We start from the raw sequence: 24,165 nt of genomic DNA, 5'->3' as shown, positions 1-24,165 counted from the left end.
GCTAGTAAGGTGATTGTTTTGACAAAACAATCCCTACTCAAGGTCTACTTACTCATTTGTTATGGAGATCTCAACTGTGTCACACAGTCTTTAACAACAGATGAAGTTTGTTCAGTTGAAATGGAACTGAAGATGTGATAGATGTGTGGCATACTTAAAAGGTCCAGAAAAAGAGTAAGTGGTCCTTGAGTAGATTTTTTTTTTTTTTTTTGTCAACCACTGTCTCTAAGGTCAAGAATTTACCGTCAAGGTTAAGTTTTTTTATTAGAGCAATTAAAAGAGGATTGCAGATTCACAACAGTATATGCCAGTGGCACCCCCTTAGTTTGACAAGATAGAGGACACAGCTGTGAAGGCCAAATTCATTGAGGCTGTATGATACAACATTATGCACCATGGATAATCTGTGTGAATAACACTTACAGAAGTTGACCCCACCTATAAAGATTCTTGTGTGTTAAATGAAGTGGAAGTGATTTGGCTGATTTATTGACACGTGTGTTTTTTGGATCTAATTTGAAGTGTAAAGCTCATACACACGACCTTTCACATTTTCTACATCTGTCATAATCTAGTGGTTCTTGATAGTAAGACTATAAAACCACTGTTCAGTTCAGTTCAAGCGAGATACTTGTCACAGTGCTTTAGTTCCCCAGTATTCTGGTACCATGTGTAATACTACGATATCTGCAGCTAGAGGGCTCCCTTGAACAAGCATGGAGGGGGAAAGACCCATCACATGATTAAGCCCTTTTATGGATGCAGCACAACAATGAAAAAACAGAAGTGTTACTCATTTCAACAAACTATCTTTATTGTCCCACCAGTCAGAAAAGAATACTACCAGCTTTAAAAATTCAGACTCACCACAGTTCTCTGCTGGTGACAGCCCAGCTCTGTTGGAGCAGTTTGGGTTAAGATTGTTTCATGGTATTTTCTTAGCAGACAGACATGACCAGGGACGAATAAATGGACTAGGGAGCCCCAGGCTAAAGATTACAGTGGGGCCCTTCTGATTCTCCATTTCCTCCATTCTCTGTGCATTGTGTGGGTATTAGGTATTAAATAGTAATTAGACTGTAATATCTTTATTGAATCAACATTTCTGGGCCACCCTAAAGCTGTAAACTTTAATTCCATCTTATAAAGTTGATATAGTCAGCACAAAGTTGCCTATTTATACATCCAGCAAATATGGAGCAACATTAGCATTCATTTGGAGTCGTGCTTGTGTGCACCTGATGAACATTATACTAATATTCATTGTCCTTTTAACTCTGTTTTGGTTTCCACCAATTCCTGAGAAAAATATCTGGGTCTTCAGCTGCTAAATGTGATATTATGTTCACCAGCTTAAAACAGCTGCTTGGGGCTGCACACAAGGTTGATGAGAATTATAAGATTGAATGATAAGATAACATTAAAGTTGCTGGTTGGAAAAAATCAAAGCAATGAGCTGAAAGGTGCTAAAATACTCCTGGAGAGAAACTGCGCGCTAAAGAACTGAAGAGTTTGGTGATAATTCTCTGTGGGTTTGTCACAACAAAAGACACCTTTCACATTAAATGTAGTCATTTCATCCATATTGATTAGTGCAGCTTTAAATATTTAATATAATCTGTGTCAATAAAATCCAATATGTAAACAGTAGATACACATAAAGGGATTATAGAGGGTTGTTACATTTATTGTAATTTATTAAATAATTATGATTTATCTTTCTGAGATTATACTGTAAAAAGAACAGCTGGTGTGATTCACTCTTTAGTAGACACACTCATCATCTTTTTCCACATACGACTGAAGAAAGCCAGCACTCCTCCCTTCCCCTCTTTGTTCTCCTTTTCATCTGTAGGTTAAAGGGAAAAACATACGTATGTGAAGTATTAAAGTATATGGGTCTCAAATGAAATTACGTTTTGGAAAAGTTTTGGAAAATTTGAACATTATCCACAGCTTACCAGTCTTCTCTGTAGCCACCACACAGCACACCTCCGGAGTCTGAAAAAATCATTAAGAAATCTTAATTGACCAACATTAATAAAGGATCTTCTGACTGTAGGACAGATATATTTTTATAGTACGTTTATAGTACGTATTTTAAAGTATGAGTTGTTTTGATACAACGATTAAAACCACTAGAATTACCATGCGGTGTTTCTCAGTAAAAAGCTGATGGTGAGCCCATCTGCACGCAGCACTCTGAACTCTGTCATCCATGTCTTGGACAGCACAGATGACGCTCTCTCTAGCAGTGATGAAGCTTTCATCAAAGTTCATGAGGTGGAAGGTTTTGGAGCGGTCAACAAATCTTTTGTAAATGGCTTTGACCATGTCCCGGGCCAGTGACGTGCAGATACACAGGAGACGAGCTTTAGTGACAGATGTATTCAGACAGAAACAAGTAGCTGCTGTGTCAGCCAGCAGTTTGCCAATCTCAGTGCTGGCGGCTCTGGTCCTGTTTCTGAGATCAGAGGTTAACATTAAATCCCTGCTCTTGACAGAACCTCGAGTATGTGAAGGCTTGACCTCAACAACTGGCTCTGGTTCATCCAGGAGAAATTTTAGAGCTATATCCACCATCTGTGTTACTAAAGGTATGGTAGTGCAGTGCAGCTTGGTGAGCAGAGCTAGTTTGGACCGCTTGCTGGTGTGAGAGCCAGTAAAAGAGCTGAGCAGCTTGTTGGACAGGTTGCAGAGGAAGGTCCGTACGTCCTGCTCTGCTTTAGGGCGAATCACCGAGAGAAACATTTGAAGGCCCTCCACTGTGACCTTCATATTGCAGGAAGAGAAAGAGAGAAGAAGAGTGAGTGACTAGAATTTTAACAATGTAACTCAGAAAATGACGGATGTCATCTTTACCTTTCTTCTGAACTGCACTGAAAGGCGTTTCTCTTTTTCGAGGTCCTCTCGGAGCTCTTGCTCCATCTGATTTAGACAAATGCGCCTCGCTGACGTCCAGGCCTGTGCAAATCACTCATTTCTTAGTGTCAACTGGTATAGGTAACACTTTATTTTAAAGGTCTGTAATTTACTCATACTTTCAGAGGACAACTCCAATAAAGCATTATGTGATTTGGTATTAAGTATGTGGAAAATAGCACCTTTCTAATTAGGGACAGAACTTTATTTGTGATTACTTTTGAGCATTCAAAACTGTACTCTTTCTGTTGGTGTATATGATATTTTTATAAATAGCTGATAGCTCTTTATACATAGCTTTATAAATTAGGTTCCATTAATAAGCACTACTTTGGGTTTGCCAGGTTGTGAAAAAACCCTCGGTTGGTGATTTTTCTCTGTTGTCTTTTCAGCCCTCAAGTTCATCAAGAAGACTCCGCCAATGGCCTGTTTGACTTCTGACCTTCAGGAAAAGTGCTGCAGAGCATCATGGACCAAAATCCATTTGCATTACAACTGCTTGATGGGTAATTCTAAAAACAAACCTTAATTGCAACAAGTCCTCCAACCTTAACAACCATATAGATTGTTTTTCCCTACCCTCAGACATGACCCATAGTAGTATACCAGTGCCAGGCGTACTGGATCGTCATCGTTACATTTAAAATAATAAACACATGGTTAAGGTTGTGCAACAGTCACAGTTTGGTCAGATTTAGGCACAAAAAATACCTGGTAAGGTTTAGGGAAAGCTGGTGGTTGGGGTTAAAGTAACCACACTTGTGACCACAGCCATCACTTATGCTGGATGTGGTCAGAGGTGGAAAAAAACCAGAGAGGACAGTGAAACTGCCTTTTAGCCTGGCGTTAAGTTACTCTTAAAGATGATAACCTGGCTATTAATCAGACTCTAGTTAGAGAGCTCTTTCAACAGTCTCGCAACCCAACGGTTCTTTACAATTGATTTATAAATCATTAGCAAAGAATGCATTCTGGTCCACGTCTCCTCTCACAGTGACGCTTCATGCATTATCTGAGACAGCGGAAACACAACGATGATGTAGGTGAAGGTCTGGGCAGAGTGTAACAGAGCAGAGCAGAGTTGTCTGCTTTCCAGTCTCATCCTAACATGAGCTTGATTTCCAGAACTTGCATATTCTAGATGTAACTGCTTAACCCCCAGTACATATTCATTAAAAATATTTAATCACTAATAGATTAAATTAAAGTTACATAGGCTCACTTTAAATGTACATTTAGATACAGTTTCTCTACAGTCAGTGTTGTGTTTATTTACCAATTCAGCCATGAGGAGTTTTCTCGCTTCTCCCCACTTTGCTATTTCCTGGAACCTTCGAATATAAGAAACATTTTGTTATCCATGTTGTCTGATTTTGAATTTACAATTAGCTTCGACCTAATATGTCACTCTGAACTCACTCTTCCAGGAAGCTTCTCCCAGCCAGCAGCCAGGCCTTCATATCTTGCATAGATAAATAATTGGGAACTTCATGGTGCTGCTTCATGAGCATAAACTGCCTCATGAGCATTTTCTGCAAGACAGAATAAATCAGCGGACTCAGAGACGCCATACTGTACGCATTCGCACACCTTCGCGTTTAGGGTTACAGTGATAAGACTGACCTCTGCTCGATAGCGTTGTTGCTCTCTCACTGAGAAAGAGGACGGTCTCATGTGTTGAACTTGCTTAAAAATAAAGTCAGTGTCCATGCTGAACATAGGGTCAAACTCCTTATGAAAAACAGGAAACACTAATTTCAGATATTAAATAAAAAGAACAAATGTACACCATGAAAAAATGATACACAGTTAACAGTATGTCGCTGTGTTAAAGGGAGGACATTATTGAAAACAAGAACAACCTACACTTGGGGCAGAAGTTGCTGTCAGCGATGATTTGATGATAATGCATCATTTAAACAAATCATTCAGAATTCTCACTCAGTGTGAGGCATGCCTAACAACATTAGGGCAGTAGTAATTTTTGGAGAATGACATAAAACAGCCTGCTTTCTCAGATGTTGATGTGGAGAACTACAAACCAAGTACATTTGGGGTCATTTAGTTCATGGGAAAAAGTCACCAGTATGCCAAACTGTCATAAACATAACCCTAATTTAAGGAATTAAAGGTTGTTTTTTCTAATGAAGGAGAGGTAAAAAAGAAGGAATGCAGATAAAGACTTTACCTACCTGGTACAGAGAGAAAGTTGTCACAGTTTGAGTGAAGGAAGATGTGCTTTCAGGTGGTTTGAAAGTGGAGAATCTGAACCAGTCCCTCAGATTGACGGGGTGTATGAAGAATGTACAGAACATCATCTGCTTCATTCTGATGCTTCTTGACAACAGTCAGCATGGGGCTCATACTCAAAACAAAACAAAATGATGATGATTATTATTATTCATCGTTGATGACCACGTATTTTCCTCTTTAACAGAAACACAACTAAAAGAGTTCATTGAGAGAACTTCAGAGTTTATTGAATCTACATCTTTTGTACTATGAATGAAGAGCTCACTGATTGTAGCTAAGTCATTATTCACCTTGGAAACAGTAGTTTGACTAACAAAACAAAAACGCTCAAGGTTTACTTTCTAACGTTTGCCAGAGCTTTCAGTTGCACCTCGTGGCCTTCGACAGAGACAGTTGTCCATGACAACTGAGCAAACTCCATCCACTGATGAAGACTCAGACATGTGATAGAAGGCTCCAGAAAAAGCTAGTGAGTGGATCTTGACTTTTTTCTTTTCTCATTTTTAAAGACGTGTTGATGTTTTGGGATTGTATGCATAGGATGAACGATGTGGACAAAACAGAGTAAATGAACTGTCATCAAAGTGCATTATAGGAAAAATTTAAATGGGTGTTCACAGTGGTGTATGTATATGTATAGTTTGAATATGGTATTTATTATACTGAAAAAAAAGAAATGTTTTTGCTCTATTCTCAACAACATATATGTTTTGTGTCTTTTAGTGCCACGACTAAGATTTATTTTCATTATTGATTAATCTCTCACTTATTTTCTCGATTGATCGTTTGGTCATTAAAACGTCAAAAAACAAAATAGTGAAAAGCAACTGCAAATTGCCTGAAGCCCAAGATAACAGCTTTAAATTGCTTATTTGATCCGACCAACAGTCCAAAACCCGGAGTTATTCAGCTGAATATCGTAAAAGACCAAAAAAAAGCATCAAATTCTCACATGGAGGAAGCTGGAACTAATGTTAGGGAATGTTTTTCATGAACCCATAGAATCATCTTTTATCTTTGGAGCTATTAAATCTGAACAGTGATGAGGGCAGTTTGTCTAATTATGTACAGTCTGTTATATATATTTATTTTAAAGTGACGCTATTGATTCTCTTCTTGTCAGACTTAGACACACATGCACACGTGCGCGTGTGCACACACACACACACACACGTGCAAGCATGCGATACAATACCCAATTTACACCAAACATAACGGGGCTCTTTGTTGATGATGTGATAGCGCCACCTTGCGGTATTTGTGCTATGATCTGAAACAGCAACATTTAGTGATTGCTGTTTATTTCAGCAGGTGGGTTTTAGTGATTGTAAATAAGAAGGAAAAGAAAATATAGTGTCAGTATTCAGTCATTGCAGCCACATTCAGTGACCATTCCTCATGTCTTCCTGTGGCTTGAATTGGTCATTGTGATAACTGGGCCAACAATACACAGTGATCTGTCATGATACCAAGCAACAGTGCAAAAGAGGAACTATCAAGTGTTCATATTCAAGTGCATGCTGACGCAGAGCAAAGCTTCTGCATTTGAAATGACAGGTCTAAAGTTAAGTAATGAAACATCTTCAGCTGTTAAATAAAATGACAAAGGCTTTAGTGCAGGTTTCCTTCAGTCCTTATGGACTTGTGGAGCAACTGCAGAGCCGCCCATAAAAGAGTTAAAACAGATATATTAAGAACAGAGTATAAAGAGTGATAAACAGCGCGGGAAACTGTAGCAGTGAGTAGCAAAATGAGGCCGAATCTGGTCAAATATTCATCATCATCATCATCATCACATCATCATCAGGGGGTGTATGAAAAAGTAAAGAAGAGCCGGAGGGGAGTTGCAGCTTTCGACGACCGCACCAGTGTCAAGTGCGCCACAAGCAAAGGCGAGACTTCCGGCTAAATATTTCAAACTAAAACGGAGTGACGGTGCATAGACCCAAATGCCAAGTGAAAAAAAAAAAAGTCACTAAAATCACCAGTGATCACTCTTACATAAGTTATTGAATGGTAGCTGCATGTATGTATTTACAATACATACGCCCAACACAGTTTCATAGTGCTTTACATACACTCCAACTATGAAAGAAATTAACAACAAACTACAAAATGAACTGTAAGCTTATAGTCGGTGGCAGCAGTAAAGTAGGTTATTAATAGTGCGTTTGGCAGTGCTATTACTAAAGTTGCTCTACCTATTCTACCGCTACTGTCACTGTAGGCTAATTTTCACTGCTGCTACTGTACAGGAACTTGGTAATAGCAGTAATATTAATGTTTGACAGCAGAACAGTAGGAGTGGTAGTATATATTTGATCCTTGGAAACAGCTTAAAAAATAATAAATAACTAAAAAGAACAAATAGCTACTGCTGCTACTACTAATAAATAATAATAGTAAATATAATAGTAAATGCAAACGACAACAAAAACAAAACTCGAGGTCCACTTGATATTTTTTCCTGGGGTCTTAGCAGACGGGGTTTGCTCAGTTGTCATGGAGATTGCATAAAAGAGGTGTGTGCTCTTATTTCGAAGGCACATCGGTCTGACTTCCGGTCCCCTCCCCCATCTTGCTGCGTCCAGCTTGACGCTGGTGTAAAGTCGCCTCAGACTGTGCTGGAGGAGCAGAGCGGCGCGGGGCGTCCCGACAGCAGGAGGAGGAGGAGAACCTGTTCACCAGCTTCACGCAACTTTCACTCCGCTCCTGTACGAGCTGGGAGCCGCACGAGCTCCGGACCCCGACACACACACACACACACACACACACACACACACACACACACTCACTCACCTGGTTCGAGAAGTGTTTTGTGCATTTTTCTCCCGAGGAGCCGAGGATCACCATCGGTGGACGCCGGCGATGTCTGGATCGTTCTACAAAAGTTTGTACCCGTTCAGCGGGGAGCAGCACCAGCAGGGACTGAGCTTCGAGGCCGGGGAGATTATTAAGGTGGTCCAGGCTCTGCCCGGAGGCTGGTGGGAGGGAGAGAAGGATGGAGCCAGAGGATGGTTCCCCTCCAGTTACGTCCAGGTGCTGGAGGTAAGGCTCTATAGAAAAGTTATTATTCCTTCTTATCACTTACTGGGACTCGATCCAAGTCCTGAATGGATCCTAATTGGATGTAGATTTTCTCCTAGTGACTTTGACTTTTTGGCGTGTTTATGGGCCCTGCATTTCTTCTGAAAATGAATTTCTGTCAGAAGTGTATTTTTCTGTCCTCTCTGTGTTGCCCGCACACACGCGCACACACACAAAGTGACAAGGGCAGAGGGTTCAAACCACACACACACACACACACACACACACACACACACACACACACACACACACACACACACACACACACCATACACACAAGCACCCACACACACTTGAAGATAAAGACAGCATTGAGTGATGCACTAATAAATGGTTTTCCCGTGTTGTGCTTATCAGATTAACTCTAACCTTCCCAGCAGTCAGCTCCCTGCCTCGCTGAGCGGCTGCACACTTCCTCATTCCACACACATTCCTCTCAAATACTCAGGTCTCCTCTCAGTGCGCGTGAATGCACAGGGCACGCTGCTCTCCCGCTCTCTCGCTCTCTCTCTTCATGGTCAACCCCTCCCGTCCCCAGCCAGCACCCAGCCTCCCCTCTCTGTATGCTCAAGGGAGTTTAGAATCACTGGTCCTGCTGCAACTCAGAAAACATCCCCCACTTTATTTTTTTCTTTCATTCTTTCTTTGACTTTGGCTCTGAGATTACAATATTGAAGAAGACTCGGTTTGTGGTTGCGTCAGTGTCACCAACCAGTGATCTGACAGTTTGTTATAATCAGCTTGTATCACGTCTCCACTCTGAATGTGAGAAGATGTATACAGGAAAATGATTTGTGAGCCATTGGCACCGGAGTAATGTGTCCTGGTTCTGGGCGTGTGCTGATTTAGATACGATCGCCAGTACATGGAACATGAAGACATAAACCTGTAGCGCCAGATGGTTGATGTACAACATCCCTTATCTTCTCTCAGACCAGTTCAGGAATGGAGCTTATGGGTGAGGCAGCAGGGCGGTGCGGGGTGGGGGGCACCAAGCAATCCCCCCCTTCTCAAGTGTTGATGACAAAGATGCCTTGACCTCTCATCTGTCTGCAGCGTTGGAAAGAAAAGTAACTTCCCTACAGGGACCAGTAAAGTATCACCCGTTCACTGAATCGCCCGGTCCCGGTCCTCTGAATCATATTTCTAATTTGTTCAGCCATTCAAATGGCGAGGTGAATCGAGGGTGAAGTTCTGGCTGATTATCAGGCTGTGTTTAAGTATGACTTATGAAAAGTAGCGCTGAAACCAAGACCATTTTGATAACCGATTTTTAAGCAAAAATGCCAAACATTTGACATAGGAGGCAAATGTGAGGATTTGCTGCTTTTCTTTGATTTATTAAGCTTGAGTGTCATTGGCTTGTGGGCTATTATTCACCCGCGGACTGAAAACAGGCCCACGTTAGAACAGCGCGGGGGGGGGGGGGCTGGCTTTGTGGGGCGGTGTTGTATCAGGTACCAGTGAGACATGAAATGTGCTCCAGTGAGTCCAGTTTGACAAACAGCTCTATGACACTGAAGGCAAAAACACTGCACGATGGCTTGTAATTTAATTTCAAAACTATTTTGTCTTTTGTCATGACGAGTGCGAGCTGAACAGTGAACAAAATGCAGCTTTCACTTTACAAAGTCATCTACTTGGAATGTGGGCTTGCGAGTATTGGATTAGCCAGTGCAGCACCATGCTGGATGACGGTGCGTTGCCGCAAAAGGACTGGCTCCGCTCGAATGAATGAGGAGACTGCGGTCTGAACTCAGCTTTAGTTGTACAAAACAAGCAATTGGAAGTTGAGCTAGACTGATAAATCGGCCAGATGTAACAGTATCGGCATGTACAGTATGTTGGCTGATAAGTAACGAGAAACTGCAGGACACAAATGCCAAACGTGTGTTTGAGATCATTTTGAAACAGACCTACCATCACATAGTTTTCCCAACAGAAAGCAATGACAAGTTTATTTTTGTTTTGATATTGGCTGCTCAGTTCTGTAAAAAAAAAAAAACCCAATATGAATGCATATGTTTATGAAAATATATTATGAAGATAATATTGGTTTATGTATCATTATCCGATTTTTTAAATTCTCAAACATCGATATCAATCAATATTGATATTGGCCTCAAAAATCCAGTGTTGGTTGGGTTTTTAGTCTCCATGACAACTGAGTAAACTCCACCCTGATCCTCAGGTGGGTGCAGGGACTTTTTAAAAAAAAGAAAAAAGAAAAAAGAAACTGATGCGGGGCAATATAAGAGCTTAGCCCTTATGATAGGCAGCATCATGCTAATCTGATTTTGGGTCTTTTTTATCACAAGGAAAGTCTCTGTGGTCTGCGGCTTGGTCGGGTGCTTGCAGTGCTTGTGGGTTTCAGATGCTGATTGTCACCCCCCACCTCTCTTTCTACTTGCTGCTGTTCTCTGGAACTGCCTAAAAATAACCAGTAGAGATGAAAGAAGTGATACAGTGGTGAGGTGGGGAAAGCTTGCTCACTGGTTCACTTTGCTGGGTCAGTGTTGAACCATCACCTTTACCTGTTCCACCAGGCAAACAGCACGAGCAGCAGCTGCATCTCTGCTGATACTGTATGCTAACTGAGACAAGTTTCACCTCATATGCATCTAAACTGGTTTGAGGAAGTTCCGATTTGATTTCATCCCCTTGCTGATTGTCATGCAGGCTACCTGCTTTCCCCTATTTCCAGTCTTTGTATCTGATAACATCTGCAGTGTGATACCGGTCGAGTTATATTCATTATTTTTAACATAAAAACATTGAGGTCGAACAATAAACATTATCATCAAAGATGCCAGTAAACAATAGAGATAACAGTGCATTTAGAACAGGACATGACATTGAAATATATAGTATTTTAAACATTTAACCTAAAACTATATTAAGTGTGAATGTGGAAATAGTAGCTTGACAAAATAATGTTAACTCAGGGTTCTCTTACTAGGTTTGTGAGTTTTCTACAGCCTCTCAAAGTCTTAATAGGCAAGGGAAAGCTCTGGAAAAAACTAGTAAGAAGACTTTGAGTTAAGATTATTTTTTTCTAACTACCTTATTAGACTTAATGTGTGAAAAACTGAATGTAAATATACAAAAAATGCTGTTGTTTACCACTTTTTCTGCAAGATCTTTCGATACAGATGTCAATATTGAAATCGATAGCCCTTTATTGGTTGATAATGTTTACCTGTTTGGCTTCAGTATCAGTATCAGTATTACAGTGGTTACTTTGGAGTAGAGAAGATTCAGCTCAAGCATCACATACTGTTGGCTGAATCACATATAATTGAACTGGAAGTTTCTCCCATTCTCCTTGAATGTGTCAGCAGCAGGTTGATCAGACGTGTTGCTGCGGCTGCAGGATGGCACAGTGAAATGGCTGATGGTGAAACAAAAAGCCACTTCTCTATTTCCTCATTCTGGTCATTTATTCCATACTCAGAGGGGCTTTGTAAGGAAATCAACATTGCTCTTTCAGTTGCCTCACTTTGTATGATCGTAAATGATCATAAATTCAGGTTGATGTGCGATAATCACCTAGACAAGGATTTGTAGAGCTGGCGAAGCTGACAATGGAGCTCTCGTCTGGCTCTGTTGTCATCTTCAGCGTTGTGGCTTTGTTCTACAAACAGCTCCATTCTTCCAAGCATAATGGATCATTCAGAACCTGTTGCTGCCTGGTGCATCACACTCCAGTGAGGCTGTTTCTCACAGGCCAACACTTGACGCTGCTTTAAAGTTAGAGTGTAATTTTTGAAGGAATAAATAACCAATTCTTCCGCTTAAAAATGAAACGTTGAATTCATAAGCAATAAAAAGCACCCTTGCTTAGTTTAGTAAACTCAAGGGTTGACCAGTAGCTTATAGTGGCTAATGTTAGCAAACTATAGATAGATATTGCTCTGTAACTGACATTACTGAGTCCATTCTCCAAATTTACAGCTCATCTTTACTTTTGCTTTGGTTACACTATGTTGCAGCGTTTACCGTTATCCAACAATTGTCACTTGTGGCCATACAAGTTACATAAACTCATTTTAGTTGGGAATTTCCAGTTGATTTCAACTTGGGTCTTTTTGTAGTTGTGAACATCATTTCATCAGTTATGGTTAAATTGTCCGGGCCAAAGTAATTTCAGAGATCTGGGAAAATGGTGTCATCACAATAACACAGTCTTAAGCACACTCATAATGTTGGTAATATTCCCTCATTGCACAGAAGATCTTTATGCACTCTGATGGGTGTTCACAACAGACAGTTCTGGTAATACTTTCACTGGTCGCCTTTGTTTTCTCTTCTAAATAAGTTTGGCTGACCTGGGGTTTTACGAGTTTCATCATCTGACTGCTCATGTTGAACTTTTTTTTAGCAGTGTGACCACATTCACATATCTCAGCAGTTAACTTAATGAGAACAAATGCATTAATACGGATATAATGGCCAAAACTATGAAAATGATACTCACGTTGTAATATATATTGGAATTATCCTTTACAAGTATAGTTCAGCATTTTGGGAAATAAACTTATCCCATCTTAGCATAAAGACTGGAAGCGGCAGGAAACAGCTAGCCTGACTACAGGAATGCCCTGCACTGTTGTTTGTCTAAAAATAGCTGCTGCATGTATCACCAATTGTCATTATTTTACTTATGTTTGTGTACGCGTTGAAGAAGCAAGATACTAGGTGTTCATTGGGGAGCTTTAGTAGTGTTAATATGTGCATTTTTGCCTCCAGTCTTTATGCTAAGCCAGGCTAACCATTCCAGTTCTGCACCTAACAGACAGTCGTGCGAGGTGTACCGATCTTCTCCTCTTGGTCTCGGAAAGAGGTTGAATAAGAAAATCATGTTGAACTACTCTTTTGAGTTTCAGATAAGAGTTAAAAAAAAGATGACCTTCACACAGTTATTGGCTAATGTGAGCAGCTGATTGTTCAGACGTATGCATGACGTGGCCTGAGAACCATGGTCATCCTCCCCAGTGTCTTTTTCAAGGTAAAGTTTTGAGAGAGAACACTGATTCTTTTTGTCAGTGGCTATCAGATAAAAAATTAGATCTTATGAGTGTACATGGTGAACTGCACTGTATGAATGGCTATCTCATTCACTCCAGCAGAACATTGTGTCTCTGTAGTGATTACGACTCCCCAACATGTCCAGAACATCATGAGTCATAATGACAGTGAGTTAAATCAGTTAGTGGCTCATTAGTGCTCACTGTTCACTGTAAGGTGGAAACAAAAAGTAAAAGCACCCAGAATGAAATTGAGTAAAAGCAGCAGCTGAAAGCCATCAGTGATGACTTGGTTACCATGAGTTTCTGCATGATAACGCCATGATGTCACCCAGAGCAGTTGAATGGAAGATATTGTCCAAAACGGACTGGAATGCTTAACTGTTATGGAGCTTTTATCAGCAAATGAATTGGAGTGATTCATTCATTCAATCAACCTGCTAGCATGAAAATAATATGTCAGCCACTCCGGGGTGTTTGGACCTGTCATTGCTGTTTCAAGACAGATGTTTAAATGCTGCGTAGGTCTTTGTGACCAGGTCTGACTCTGTGTTATTGCTCTGTTACCCCCTCATTCCATGGAGTAATGCCTTATTGCTGTGTGCCATCTTTTTGCTGTGTGTAATTCAGGGGCGCTCCAGCTTTTACCTACCTCAAAGAGGACGGTATTTTTTCACCTTATTAGCTTGTTTTCCTGACAGAAGTATATCGCCAACATAAATGGATTTTCATGAATTTTTGGGTTTGGACCAAGGAACAATCATTTCTACTATTTCCACTATTCTGCAGTTTCTATTTTTTGGCAACAACTATGAAAGAAATAGAAACTTGATACCAAACCTTGAAGGATGGTTTGCCAGGTCAATAAATAACAGAACATTTATGTGCTAGGGCTGACATTTGGGAGCATCAGCAAAGTTTGAGACAGGCAGACTTTTGTGCTCCCCGACTCCTATCGGTTGCTACTTTTCACAGGATCAACAGTGGCAGGTTGATTAAATAAAAAGAAAAGTTGGGAATAAAAGAAAATAAACCATGGCTAAGTCAAAATTATGGGATGCTAAGTCAAAATACATTGATTTACTTGGTCAAAAGTTTTACATGATAAGTCAGAATTATTTGATACTAAGTGATAGATTTTAAAAAGTAAATCAAACTGAAAAACACGGTCAAACTTATGATATCGTAAGTCCAAATGAAAAGATAGTTAGTCCAAATTTATAAGATACACAGTCAAACTTATTAAAGAAAGATACTATTATTATACTTTTACTGTACATACTATTTCATAATTGTGCTCCATATCATAATTTTTAATTATAATGGAATGTCATAATGTTGAATTAGTAAATCAAATTTTTTACTTGCCTATTAATGTAGACCTACTAATAGTATATTTATTTATTTTTTATGTTTTCATCTTTTAATTTTTTTATTCATTTAAAAAAAGTTATTTTCTAAAAGATCTTAAACTTTTTTGGTTGGACCACAACAGCAGGGCCAGACCTATAATCACGAATGTCCGTGACTGACTGACTGACAAAAATATAAAGTTACAACAGGGGGGAGTTTACAGGCAGTGTCGCCAATTTAGTGCATTTGTCACTAGATTTACTGACCTTTCACAACCCTTTAGCGACTTTTTTTCTTTTTTCAAAAGCACCGAGCGACAAATCTAGCCACTTTTTGGACAAACCTTGGCTACTTTGGGTGGAAAAGAGTCGCCAGTATTGCCCTGCAAGCACGAGGTGGGGTTTTCCCTCTGCGGGCACAACTCTCTCTGGAGCTTTGAAATGGCTTGGAGGTGATACTGTATATTTCAGCACAGACAGCGGGAGAGAAGCAGAACAGATATACTAGCCATATACTAGGTTTTGACCTAGTCTTGTTTTAAGATGAAAGGGCTGGGAAAAGACTTCCATTAGAGCCAAAATGATTTGCTGTCTAATTGATTAGTCAATTGACAGAAAATTAATTAGTAACTATTTTGTCAATTGATTATTCATCTAAGTCATTTAAAAAAAAGAATTCTCAAATGTGAATATTTGCTGGTTTTCTCAGTCTTCTGTGATGGTACACTGAATATCATTGGGTTTTGGCCTTTTGGTTGGACAAAACAAAGAATCTGAATATATCAAGTTGTACTTCGATAAATTGTGATTGGTATTTTCGTTTATTTTCTGAAACTTGATACACCAAACAATTAACTGATCAATTGAAAAAATAATCGGCTGATTAATCAATAATGAAAAAAATGTCTTACATATAAACAGGTCCTGTAGGTTGTCAGTGTCCTACTGAAACTGCATCAGCTGCAAGTGGGATTGAAATTGAGACCTTCTTGTTACGAAAAAGTCTGTCAAAGCACCAGGCCATGCAGGTGGTCCTTAATAAAACCAGTTTAATTCTTTGGTGACACCCACACTCGTGGCGCTCTGGGTCTACATATAACATTCCCATAACAAATCAGGACTCCCCTACAAGTGTTGAAATATCAACATGGGCAGTTAAAACGTAACAGAGGCCCTGCAGCTGGGCTGTCAGGGGGCATCTGTAGGGAGATGCCCCCCCAAACTCCTTCATATGGATGAAAAAAGTCAGTGCTAGCTGCCATGTACTGTACAGTCAAGTGTGACTTCTTTCTTCCACTTGAAGAGGCCAGTATTCTGAAGTCATTTTGAAGATGAGGTAATGTTGATTTTACAAAATTTTAATATTGGGCTCACATTATTATTATAGCATCATGTATTGTTTCTCTTTCAGTGTGTCATTATGTGTCTGCGTAGCCAGGGGAACTACTGTAAGCAATTTGCAATGAGCTGTAAATTATGGAGAACCACTTTGTATCCCTAATTCTTCTCCTGGTAGAGTGTCAGCAATGTTTATTATGAAACTGCAGAGCTGAGAGTGAGTGGGGGGGTTGGGGATGGTGGTGGTTGTGGTGGTGGTGGGTGGTGGTGGTGGTGGTGGTGGTGGTGGTGGTTTTTTTTTGGGGGGGGGGGGTCTTTTAGCAGAGGTTTGGATGGTGATTTAGCCTGGCATAATCCCTGTAGTGGAATGCAAGGGTCAGACCACTGCTGTAGAGCCTCCAGTACACAGCCAGGTGCTTCTCCTAAATGCTCGAAAACCAGCACCACCCCTCGTGTGCTGAAGTCATACCAAAATACATTTCTTGTAATGGAACATATTCAGTGTGGAGCTGTGAAATATCAACCAAATGACTCAGAAAGCACCTTTGTTAACCACAATCTTTTGTATGTTTTGACACTGAAGAATAGACTTGAGCTTTTCACACATCTAACCACAGAGCTGTAATGAAGGGCTGTTGGAGAATTTGCTGTTTATTGCCTCACTCCAAAGCAACGGGTAAAGGAAAAAGGAAATGTTTGAAAAGGACTAGTCAGTCTGCCATGGCAGCAGGTCAATTTAGGGACCTTTTAAGTAAGTATGATTAATATAATAAGGCAAATGTGTTACCAAATTTAGGTTACGGTGGCAGAGGGAACTGTTTTAAGCCCCAGTCGCTTTGGTCCTAGTCTACTCCACTCTAGCTATTTTTGAGTTATAGCTTGAAAAACATTAGCTCAGTTAAAGAGTAATTATAGTTATTTTCAACTTAGGCCTCATTTTCCTAGTTTTTCCTCTACATGCTGATGGAATTCAGCCAGAATTTTGTGAATTACTCCTCTGTAGTGCTGTGTAAATCTTAGTTTGTAGGGATCACTGGTAAAACTCAAAAACTGACCAGTCAGTGTGTAAATGTGATGAGGTGACAGAAAAAAAAAAAAGAAAATCCCAATCTCTCACCCATGTGTATCACTGTTAGGTGGAGCTGGTCTGATGACTTTCAGTAACAGCCCTCTGAAAGTTGGGTATTTACCAGTACACTAGATCTGAGCTAATTATCATGCCTGCTCCTTTGAGACAACGCCCACATGGAAGCCAGGCTTAGGTGGTGTTGGTGAGAGTGAGTATATCAAGTGTGTGTGTCTCTCGTCTTTGATGTTTGTTTTAGGGACATGTCAAGTAATCATGTGTTCCCATCAGCAAAGGAGTATAAGAGGCGCTGCTCTTTTTTTCGCCGCTAAGTTGGTTAAAATTACAGCAGGTTCAACAATTGCTACTTTTCTGTAGATCGAGTTCTTACTATCGATGTTCAATCAGACAGTAAGTTGAATTTTGACAATCGGCAAATCTACAGGGTCTTAACAAGTTTTGAATGCTTTGACTAAAATTCTTGCTTAATGCTTTATTTGGAGAACACTCCAAATAATGTCCATCAATCCATCAATTTTTTTGCTTCTTATTTGGATCCAGGTCATGGTGGTAGCTTCTCTCTAACCACATCCCCAGGCCAGATGGGTTATATATTCTCTCCAGTGTGTTCTGGGTCTACCCCAGGATCTCCTCCCAGTTGGAGGTGTCTGGAATACCTTCTCTGAGAGGAATCTCTGATTCTTCCTGATTAGATGCTGAACTACATTAACTGACTACTTTAAATGCAACAAAGCAGCGGTTTAACTTTAAGACCAAAAACAGCCCTGCTTCAAAACATCGCCTGTTCCAAAACGTCACGCTCAAAGTAAGGACATGATGGAGGGGGGCAAAATGGCATAAATCATAAAAATCGGGATACTGTTGCACACTTTTGCACATTCCATTATGATGTTGCACTCACTTGTCCACACATTATAGTAGTGGCTGTGTAAAGAATAAAAAGAGAGCTTCAGAGAGACGTTAAAGCCCTGCCTACTTCCTTACATCCACAATACAATCCTTGTGTGAGGTGGGTATGCTTGTGTGATTGTTGGTTTCAGAACATTACAAAAATTGCAGCCCCCCTAATAAACTGAGGGCTTTGCCTGCTGGTTAGCTCCCTCTTCCTCTTCTGACATTACTTACTTACACACTAACTCTTATTGAACTGTTCCATCTTTCAATCTGATGCTCCTTACCCCACGATACTTGAAGCCCCTTACTTTGGGCAGTAACTAAGTTCCTGATATGAAGGGAACAACCCTCAATTTTCTGGCAGGGCACCATGACCTCGCACTTGGAGTTGCTGACTCTCATTGTAGCTCTTTCACACTCAGCTGTAAACTTTCCAAGGAGTTCACATGTTGATGAAACCAGCAGAGCTAGATCATCTGCAAAAACTGTGTATTCATGTGTGAGTACTCTATGTATTTATCTACAATAAACATTTATCTGAATATACATTAAAGCATGTGGAACATAACTTATAACGAGCTTCATGCTTTGAGTGAATGGGGGCCACGTGGGATGTTTGGAGGGGAAATCAAGATCAGGTGGTAAAAACCCAGATCAATCATAACCACAGTCTACCAGTTGATATTTCCCAACAGTATATACACAGTCTTAACCACTGGCATGCACATTCAAGAACGGGGCTGCATCTGTTTAAACTATGCTGACATGTTTTTGGGGGAGGATAGTGTGCATTAAGCTTAATGCTGAACTTACGTGGATACAACTAGGACTTCTGCTGTTGCAAAATTCTGCTTTACTTGCTGAGTGAAGCAGTCAGGCTTTTAAAAGTCTTTAATACCCTGCCCCTCAGTGGCTAGTAACTGCTCACAGCGAGAAATGCATTACATATTGTGGAGAGCTCAGTGAGTTTAGTACTCGAGTGGAAAGCAGAGCAGTGGATTGACATGCTGCCATATCTGATCCTGAGAACATAAGCAGGCCTGCCCAGATAAGATCTGCACACTGGAAAGCATGCTCCATCATATGCAGTGCTCAGTGTGTGTCAAAGTGGTCCTGTCTTAGTCAAGTCTTGTGTGTGGCTGAATTAGAAGCTTAGAGGAGAAACAGGGAGACGAACAAGGCTTGAGAAATTCACATAAACTGGAGGGGGCGGGATGTAACAACACGGGCTTTGTTGGCTGTATGGACCACTCCAGCCTGCACATGCACACACAGGCACACATGCAACCCGTGCTTAGGCATTGAGCAGACAATAATGACAGTTTGTGTGTGCATATGTGCATGTACAATATCTATGTGCGACTAAGTACATGCTTAAACACGCATGTGCATCCCTCCTCCTTCTCCCTGAGTGTCTGAAGTGTCTCTCCATCTGGGAATGTGGCTTCGCTTCATACTCCCACATCTGCCCAAACCAAAACAATGTCTCCCAAATAAAGATACGGTCCACAGCCCCCGTCGCTCTCTTTCCCTCTCCCTGTTTCCTTCTGTCTCCCTCCAAGGACTATTTCATTCTTTCTCTCCTCCTCCTCCAGTCACTCCAGCTCAGTCTAACCATATCTTAACACATTCTTCTCTCTAGTTCTAGTAGTTAGCAGCCAAGTGTACGTGTGAGAAATTTCTCCCCAGCTGTATTTCTCACATGAAGCCTAAACACCCGCTGAGTGATCCCAGAGGGTTGGGAACTCTCGACCCGGCTTCAGAACTCGTGGGCAACGGGGCAGTGTTACAGTCTCCACTGAGGTCTATCAATAACAGCTGTGATGGGATGTATTTTCGTTGGTCTAAATAGTTTGTGTGGGAGTCTATTAGTAAGCATGTCCTTGTTTTGTGTGGGTCACTTGAAGGATTTTGACACCAATACTGAGATTTTGGCCCTAAAGCTGCAGATTTTTGTGGTGATAATGCTACAGTCACATTTTTAGATTAGAAAAAAATCCAACTAAACAATTGCCAAACTTCTTCCTTTCAAGGTGGAAAATCCCCTGAAAAAGTTTTTAAAACAACCCAAGTCAATGAAATACACCTCACAAACCAGTGGCAATCAAGCTTTTTTGAAGCTGAATAACTTAAACCCTTACCACCGGATGTATTTGACATCAAGAATTTCACCTTCTTCTCTTTATTATGAATCAACCAAATCAGGATGCCCAGATGTCATACACATACATCATCACAACTTACCCTTTCTCCTGACAGTGGTGTCTCCGACATCCATCAAGGATAAATCTCCATAAATGAGCTTAACCATCACATAAAAGATGCTCTTTGTAACTAAAGATCTTGCGTTAAAATCATCAACCATCAATCATCAACTCAGATTTCGAAATAAAATAAATAGTTTTGAAATATGTCATCACTTCGGGGTAATCCATGCAGCTCCATGCTTACGGGACATTGCTGGAGATTCAACGGGCCTCAGATCTTTATAAAATATTATCAGTTGCTGCAACTGACAATTAAGTCCAAGCCAGCGCTGTATTTGTGCATCAGCGTTTGCTCCTGGGTGTTGGGGATGATCGGGCAGCTGCGCCTCTTTTCGCTCAGACACTAGCATCAGCAGTTGTACGTGAACTTCCCAGTAACCCAGGGTGTGCAGATATGAAAGTGTTGCCCCAGAAAGGGAAGGTGGAGGTATTTAGGAGTGAATAATAGGAAACAGACACTTCCCCTGTCTGTCGCACCTCTGTTCCCATGCTCCTCTAACATGACGAGGTAAAAGAGGGAGTGAGCTGGGATGGAGTATGAGTGTACCTCGCTACTATTTTCAGTAGAAACTCCCGACTAGAGATGGCCCATGCTCGCCGCCTGCATCTCATCATGAAGAGGGCTTTGTGTTTGTGGCTTTGTTCTTGCTTGTGGCTGTTTACAGCTCTGCTCTAGTATGTATACAGCTGGAATTTGTTTGGTTTCCCCTTCAAGATGTGCATGCCCGTATACAGTATGAAATGTCTTGAAACTGTGGCAAAATGCACAAAGATGGCAGTCTTATTTTTCAGGAAGGACTAATTGGAGAGAGGAGAAGACATGGTTAGGTTTGCACTAAGAAAATCCTGCTGTTATCCTGGGGTCCTCACTCGTATTTTTTTTTATCTCAGGTAATGACTAAAGAAGACTATAACTAAGCAGTTACTCATGGAGCTCACAGGTTGTTCATAAAGTGAACAACCTATCATCAATTTAATTTGATTCCATCTGTTAAAACTGGGGGGAATTAATATCCAAAACCCAAACCTAATCTTGCTGTTTTTTCTGAATTGTGTGTCATACCCAGGCGATCCATGTTTACTGCCAGGGACTGATTTCTCTGTGACAGCACCAACATCGTTCCTCTTTCACTTCACCACGTTTGCAGTTGTGTGCAGGAGAGCCCTGTCTGCTCGTACTCTGCAGATTACGGGAAGCTTGTCAAACTAGGCGAGAGGGGGCAGAAAATTAGGACACTAGTCTTTTTACCAGATCCCAGATTTTGCTTTGGTTGTCTGTTTCGCATTACATAGGAATATATATAACTGCACAGGAATATAGATTTGCCTTGTAAGTCAGCTGTTCAAATGAAAAAATTCTGCCTTAATAAGCCTAAAAGCAAACCAACTGAGAAGTAATGTGTGTAAGCATTTTGAATTCAACAACATGCATAGTGGATAAAGGTAAGGCTGTTTACTGACCTTGTAAAATTGCCCTGCTGCCCCACAGTGACTCGTCACTATTTTGAGGCAACAGAAGCACCGCAAATGATCGTTTAAGATTAGGCTTTCTGGGTAGCATTTAAGTTAATTTCAATGAATTACCTGTTAGTTCAAACTTGTTCCCTGCGGAATAAAATGAGCAATCATCACGGGCAGTGCTCGTTTTCGTTTCTGTGTCAACTACCGCTGTAATTACCATATCAGTCATATTACTCTCCTCTCACCATGAATGAAGTCACAAATTTAACTTCATAGAAGAATCAAGCTAGTATAAAACACAGGCAATCACCAGACAATAATTTCTGCTGTTAACTCAACAGGTTGCGACAGAAGATGAAATAGTTGCTGCTGACGATAACTATGTTGTCTCACCAGTACTTAAACAACATGACCCAACAAACACACCCCCCGTTTTCATGTAGGGCTCAGATTCTCCATTTGGGAAACTCTTTCCCAACTTGAAGTTGGTAAAAAATTGTGGTTACATTAATAAAAGCCAAATGTTAATTGCAGGTCTGTGTTGTGACATGAACTCTGCTTACTTGTATGAAAATCAGATGCTCTACCAACCAGCTCGACCTCCACATCAGACCCTCTGCTTCTTGCATTGGTGCTGAACAGTGGCACTGGACGTGAATGATGAGGAATGGAATTGTCAAATGTGGAAAACTTTTCCATAGATGAAGCACCTCATGTTCATGTTCAGGATACTCTGTCTTTGGATGCTTCTAGCTGGAAACTGAGCAGCTGCTCTGACAGACCTTGACCCCTGCAGACTTTCCTCTTCCCAAGTCCAGATGTTTCCACGGGGGTCAGTGGAGGTGAGGTTCAGCTTACACACATAGCAACGAGACGTGGCAAAAAACTCTTTTATACAAATACCTACAGTATACAACACACACACACACACACTGTCACAAGTCAGGATGTACTGAGTCACTCAGGCATGTGTGAGGACAGCTGAATGTTAGTCCTGTCCAATAATCCAGTCTGTTGAAAGTCTGGACCACTGAGGCTGCAGATTTGTCCTCCTCCACACAGCCAGTGAGTGGGTGAACAGTATTTCACAGACCATGTGATCTCAGACAGCAACAGTTGCATCTGATGACTCACCTTTTCAGGACAATTAACGTCTGTGTTGTAACGCTGCTAACCTGCTAAAAGCTGATGATGGATTTGTTACTCAGTTTGAAAATCTGTGTAAAAGAATCAGTATTTAGTTGTTGCTCAATGGTGGAAACAATACACAATCTAAAAATAATTGCTTCTCTGATGTAAGTGGAAGAATGAACTTCATAAGGTTATTCTGTATATTACAGCAAGCCATGGTTGCAATTAATTTTATTATCCCGTGGTTTTTTTTTTTAAATAACATGATCATTACTCACAAGTTATTTTTATGTATAAACTCATTTAACACTTTAGAGAGTCATTTTAGGATCCTGTTATTTGTTTTTTAACCTTTTCCCCCTTTCCTGACGTTTAAGTGAAGTCAGTTTTTCAAAGTGAGCATGCTGCTTCACTCTTGTGTCTCCTGTTGTTAAGTAAATGGCTTAATACATACCACATTTTCTCTAGAAGTTAGATAATGCCCTGGGTTTGAACTTCCTTAAAAGTCTATTAGGAACAGGCAGAATCTTTCCTGTAGGTCTCAACAGAAGCTGTTAAAATCCAGGTAAACGGCTTACAACCAAGTTTACTACACTGTTATTCTCCAACTGACCTGAAAAAAAAGGTTGGTTATTTACTTAAAGGCATTTTCCAAGGGAATTTAAAAAAATATACTCAGTTTTCCAGGAAAGGAGCCAGTGTCACTGAAATAGAGAGACCGTGAGGTATTTTGTTTTCCATAATAAGAGATGCTGCCTGTGTTTGGGGTTGTGTGGGAAATGTCTGTAATCTCAGGAAGAAAATGGTGGGATCTGTTTATAATACAAGGAGGAGCAGTGTAGTAAGTGTAGTATTTTATTACTCTTTTTTAACAATTACAAACATTTGACTTATTTCAATTCCTCTTCAGCTGAAAAATGTTTAAACCCAGTTAACTAATTAAAGGAAAATCCAAACATGCTAAACAATTTTACCAATCCACAAACCAGTGATTAGGGTTCCACTGTTAAATGTAAAATATCTGGACTCATGAGTTTGGCTTGTACAATTTATCAGGCTTTGAAAGAAAGAATTTTACTTTTGAAGCACAGTGTATTCATCTTTAGTTTATTAAGCTAACATTTTTCATTAATTTTAATTTTATTTTATTTTGGATTTATTTGATCACTTGGAGGTAGCACAAGAAGCTGTAGGCATGATAGTGACACATTATCGCCTTGTAAAGTTGTTATATGTTAGCAAACAGTTGCATATTTATACATACAGCTTATTTATACATTTTTGTTAGTTAACATTCACTCTCCAATTTCGCTTTGTTTTGTTCTCCACCAACTCAAAATATTCTA

The 24,165-nt window shown here is 40.4% G+C and overlaps 2 protein-coding genes across 2 annotated transcripts in view; one reads left to right on the top strand and one right to left on the bottom strand.

The window, feature by feature from the left end:
• Positions 1–1,757: 1,757 nt before the first annotated feature.
• LOC120794717 lies at positions 1,758–2,928 on the bottom strand. The gene is made up of 4 exons (XM_040135971.1): positions 2,863–2,928; positions 2,149–2,772; positions 1,962–2,001; positions 1,758–1,849 (listed from the first exon to the last, which is right to left on the bottom strand). Exons 1-4 carry the CDS (start codon positions 2,926–2,928, stop codon positions 1,758–1,760), a joined length of 822 nt encoding a protein of 273 aa, XP_039991905.1.
• Positions 2,929–7,824: 4,896 nt separating this feature from the next.
• LOC120794246 (growth arrest-specific protein 7-like) overlaps positions 7,825–24,165 on the top strand; it is a 60,331-nt gene continuing 43,990 nt past the window's right edge. Inside the window, exon 1 of the mRNA XM_040135116.1 lies at positions 7,825–8,223. Within this exon, the coding sequence (XP_039991050.1) occupies positions 8,044–8,223 (180 nt within the window). The 5' untranslated portion in view covers positions 7,825–8,043. The remainder of the gene's footprint in view (positions 8,224–24,165) is intronic.

The sequence above is a fragment of the Xiphias gladius genome, chromosome 9 (genome assembly GCF_016859285.1).
Source record: "Xiphias gladius isolate SHS-SW01 ecotype Sanya breed wild chromosome 9, ASM1685928v1, whole genome shotgun sequence".
Classification (NCBI taxonomy): Eukaryota; Metazoa; Chordata; class Actinopteri; order Istiophoriformes; family Xiphiidae; genus Xiphias; species Xiphias gladius.
This window is presented reverse-complemented; position numbering and strand designations above follow the sequence as displayed.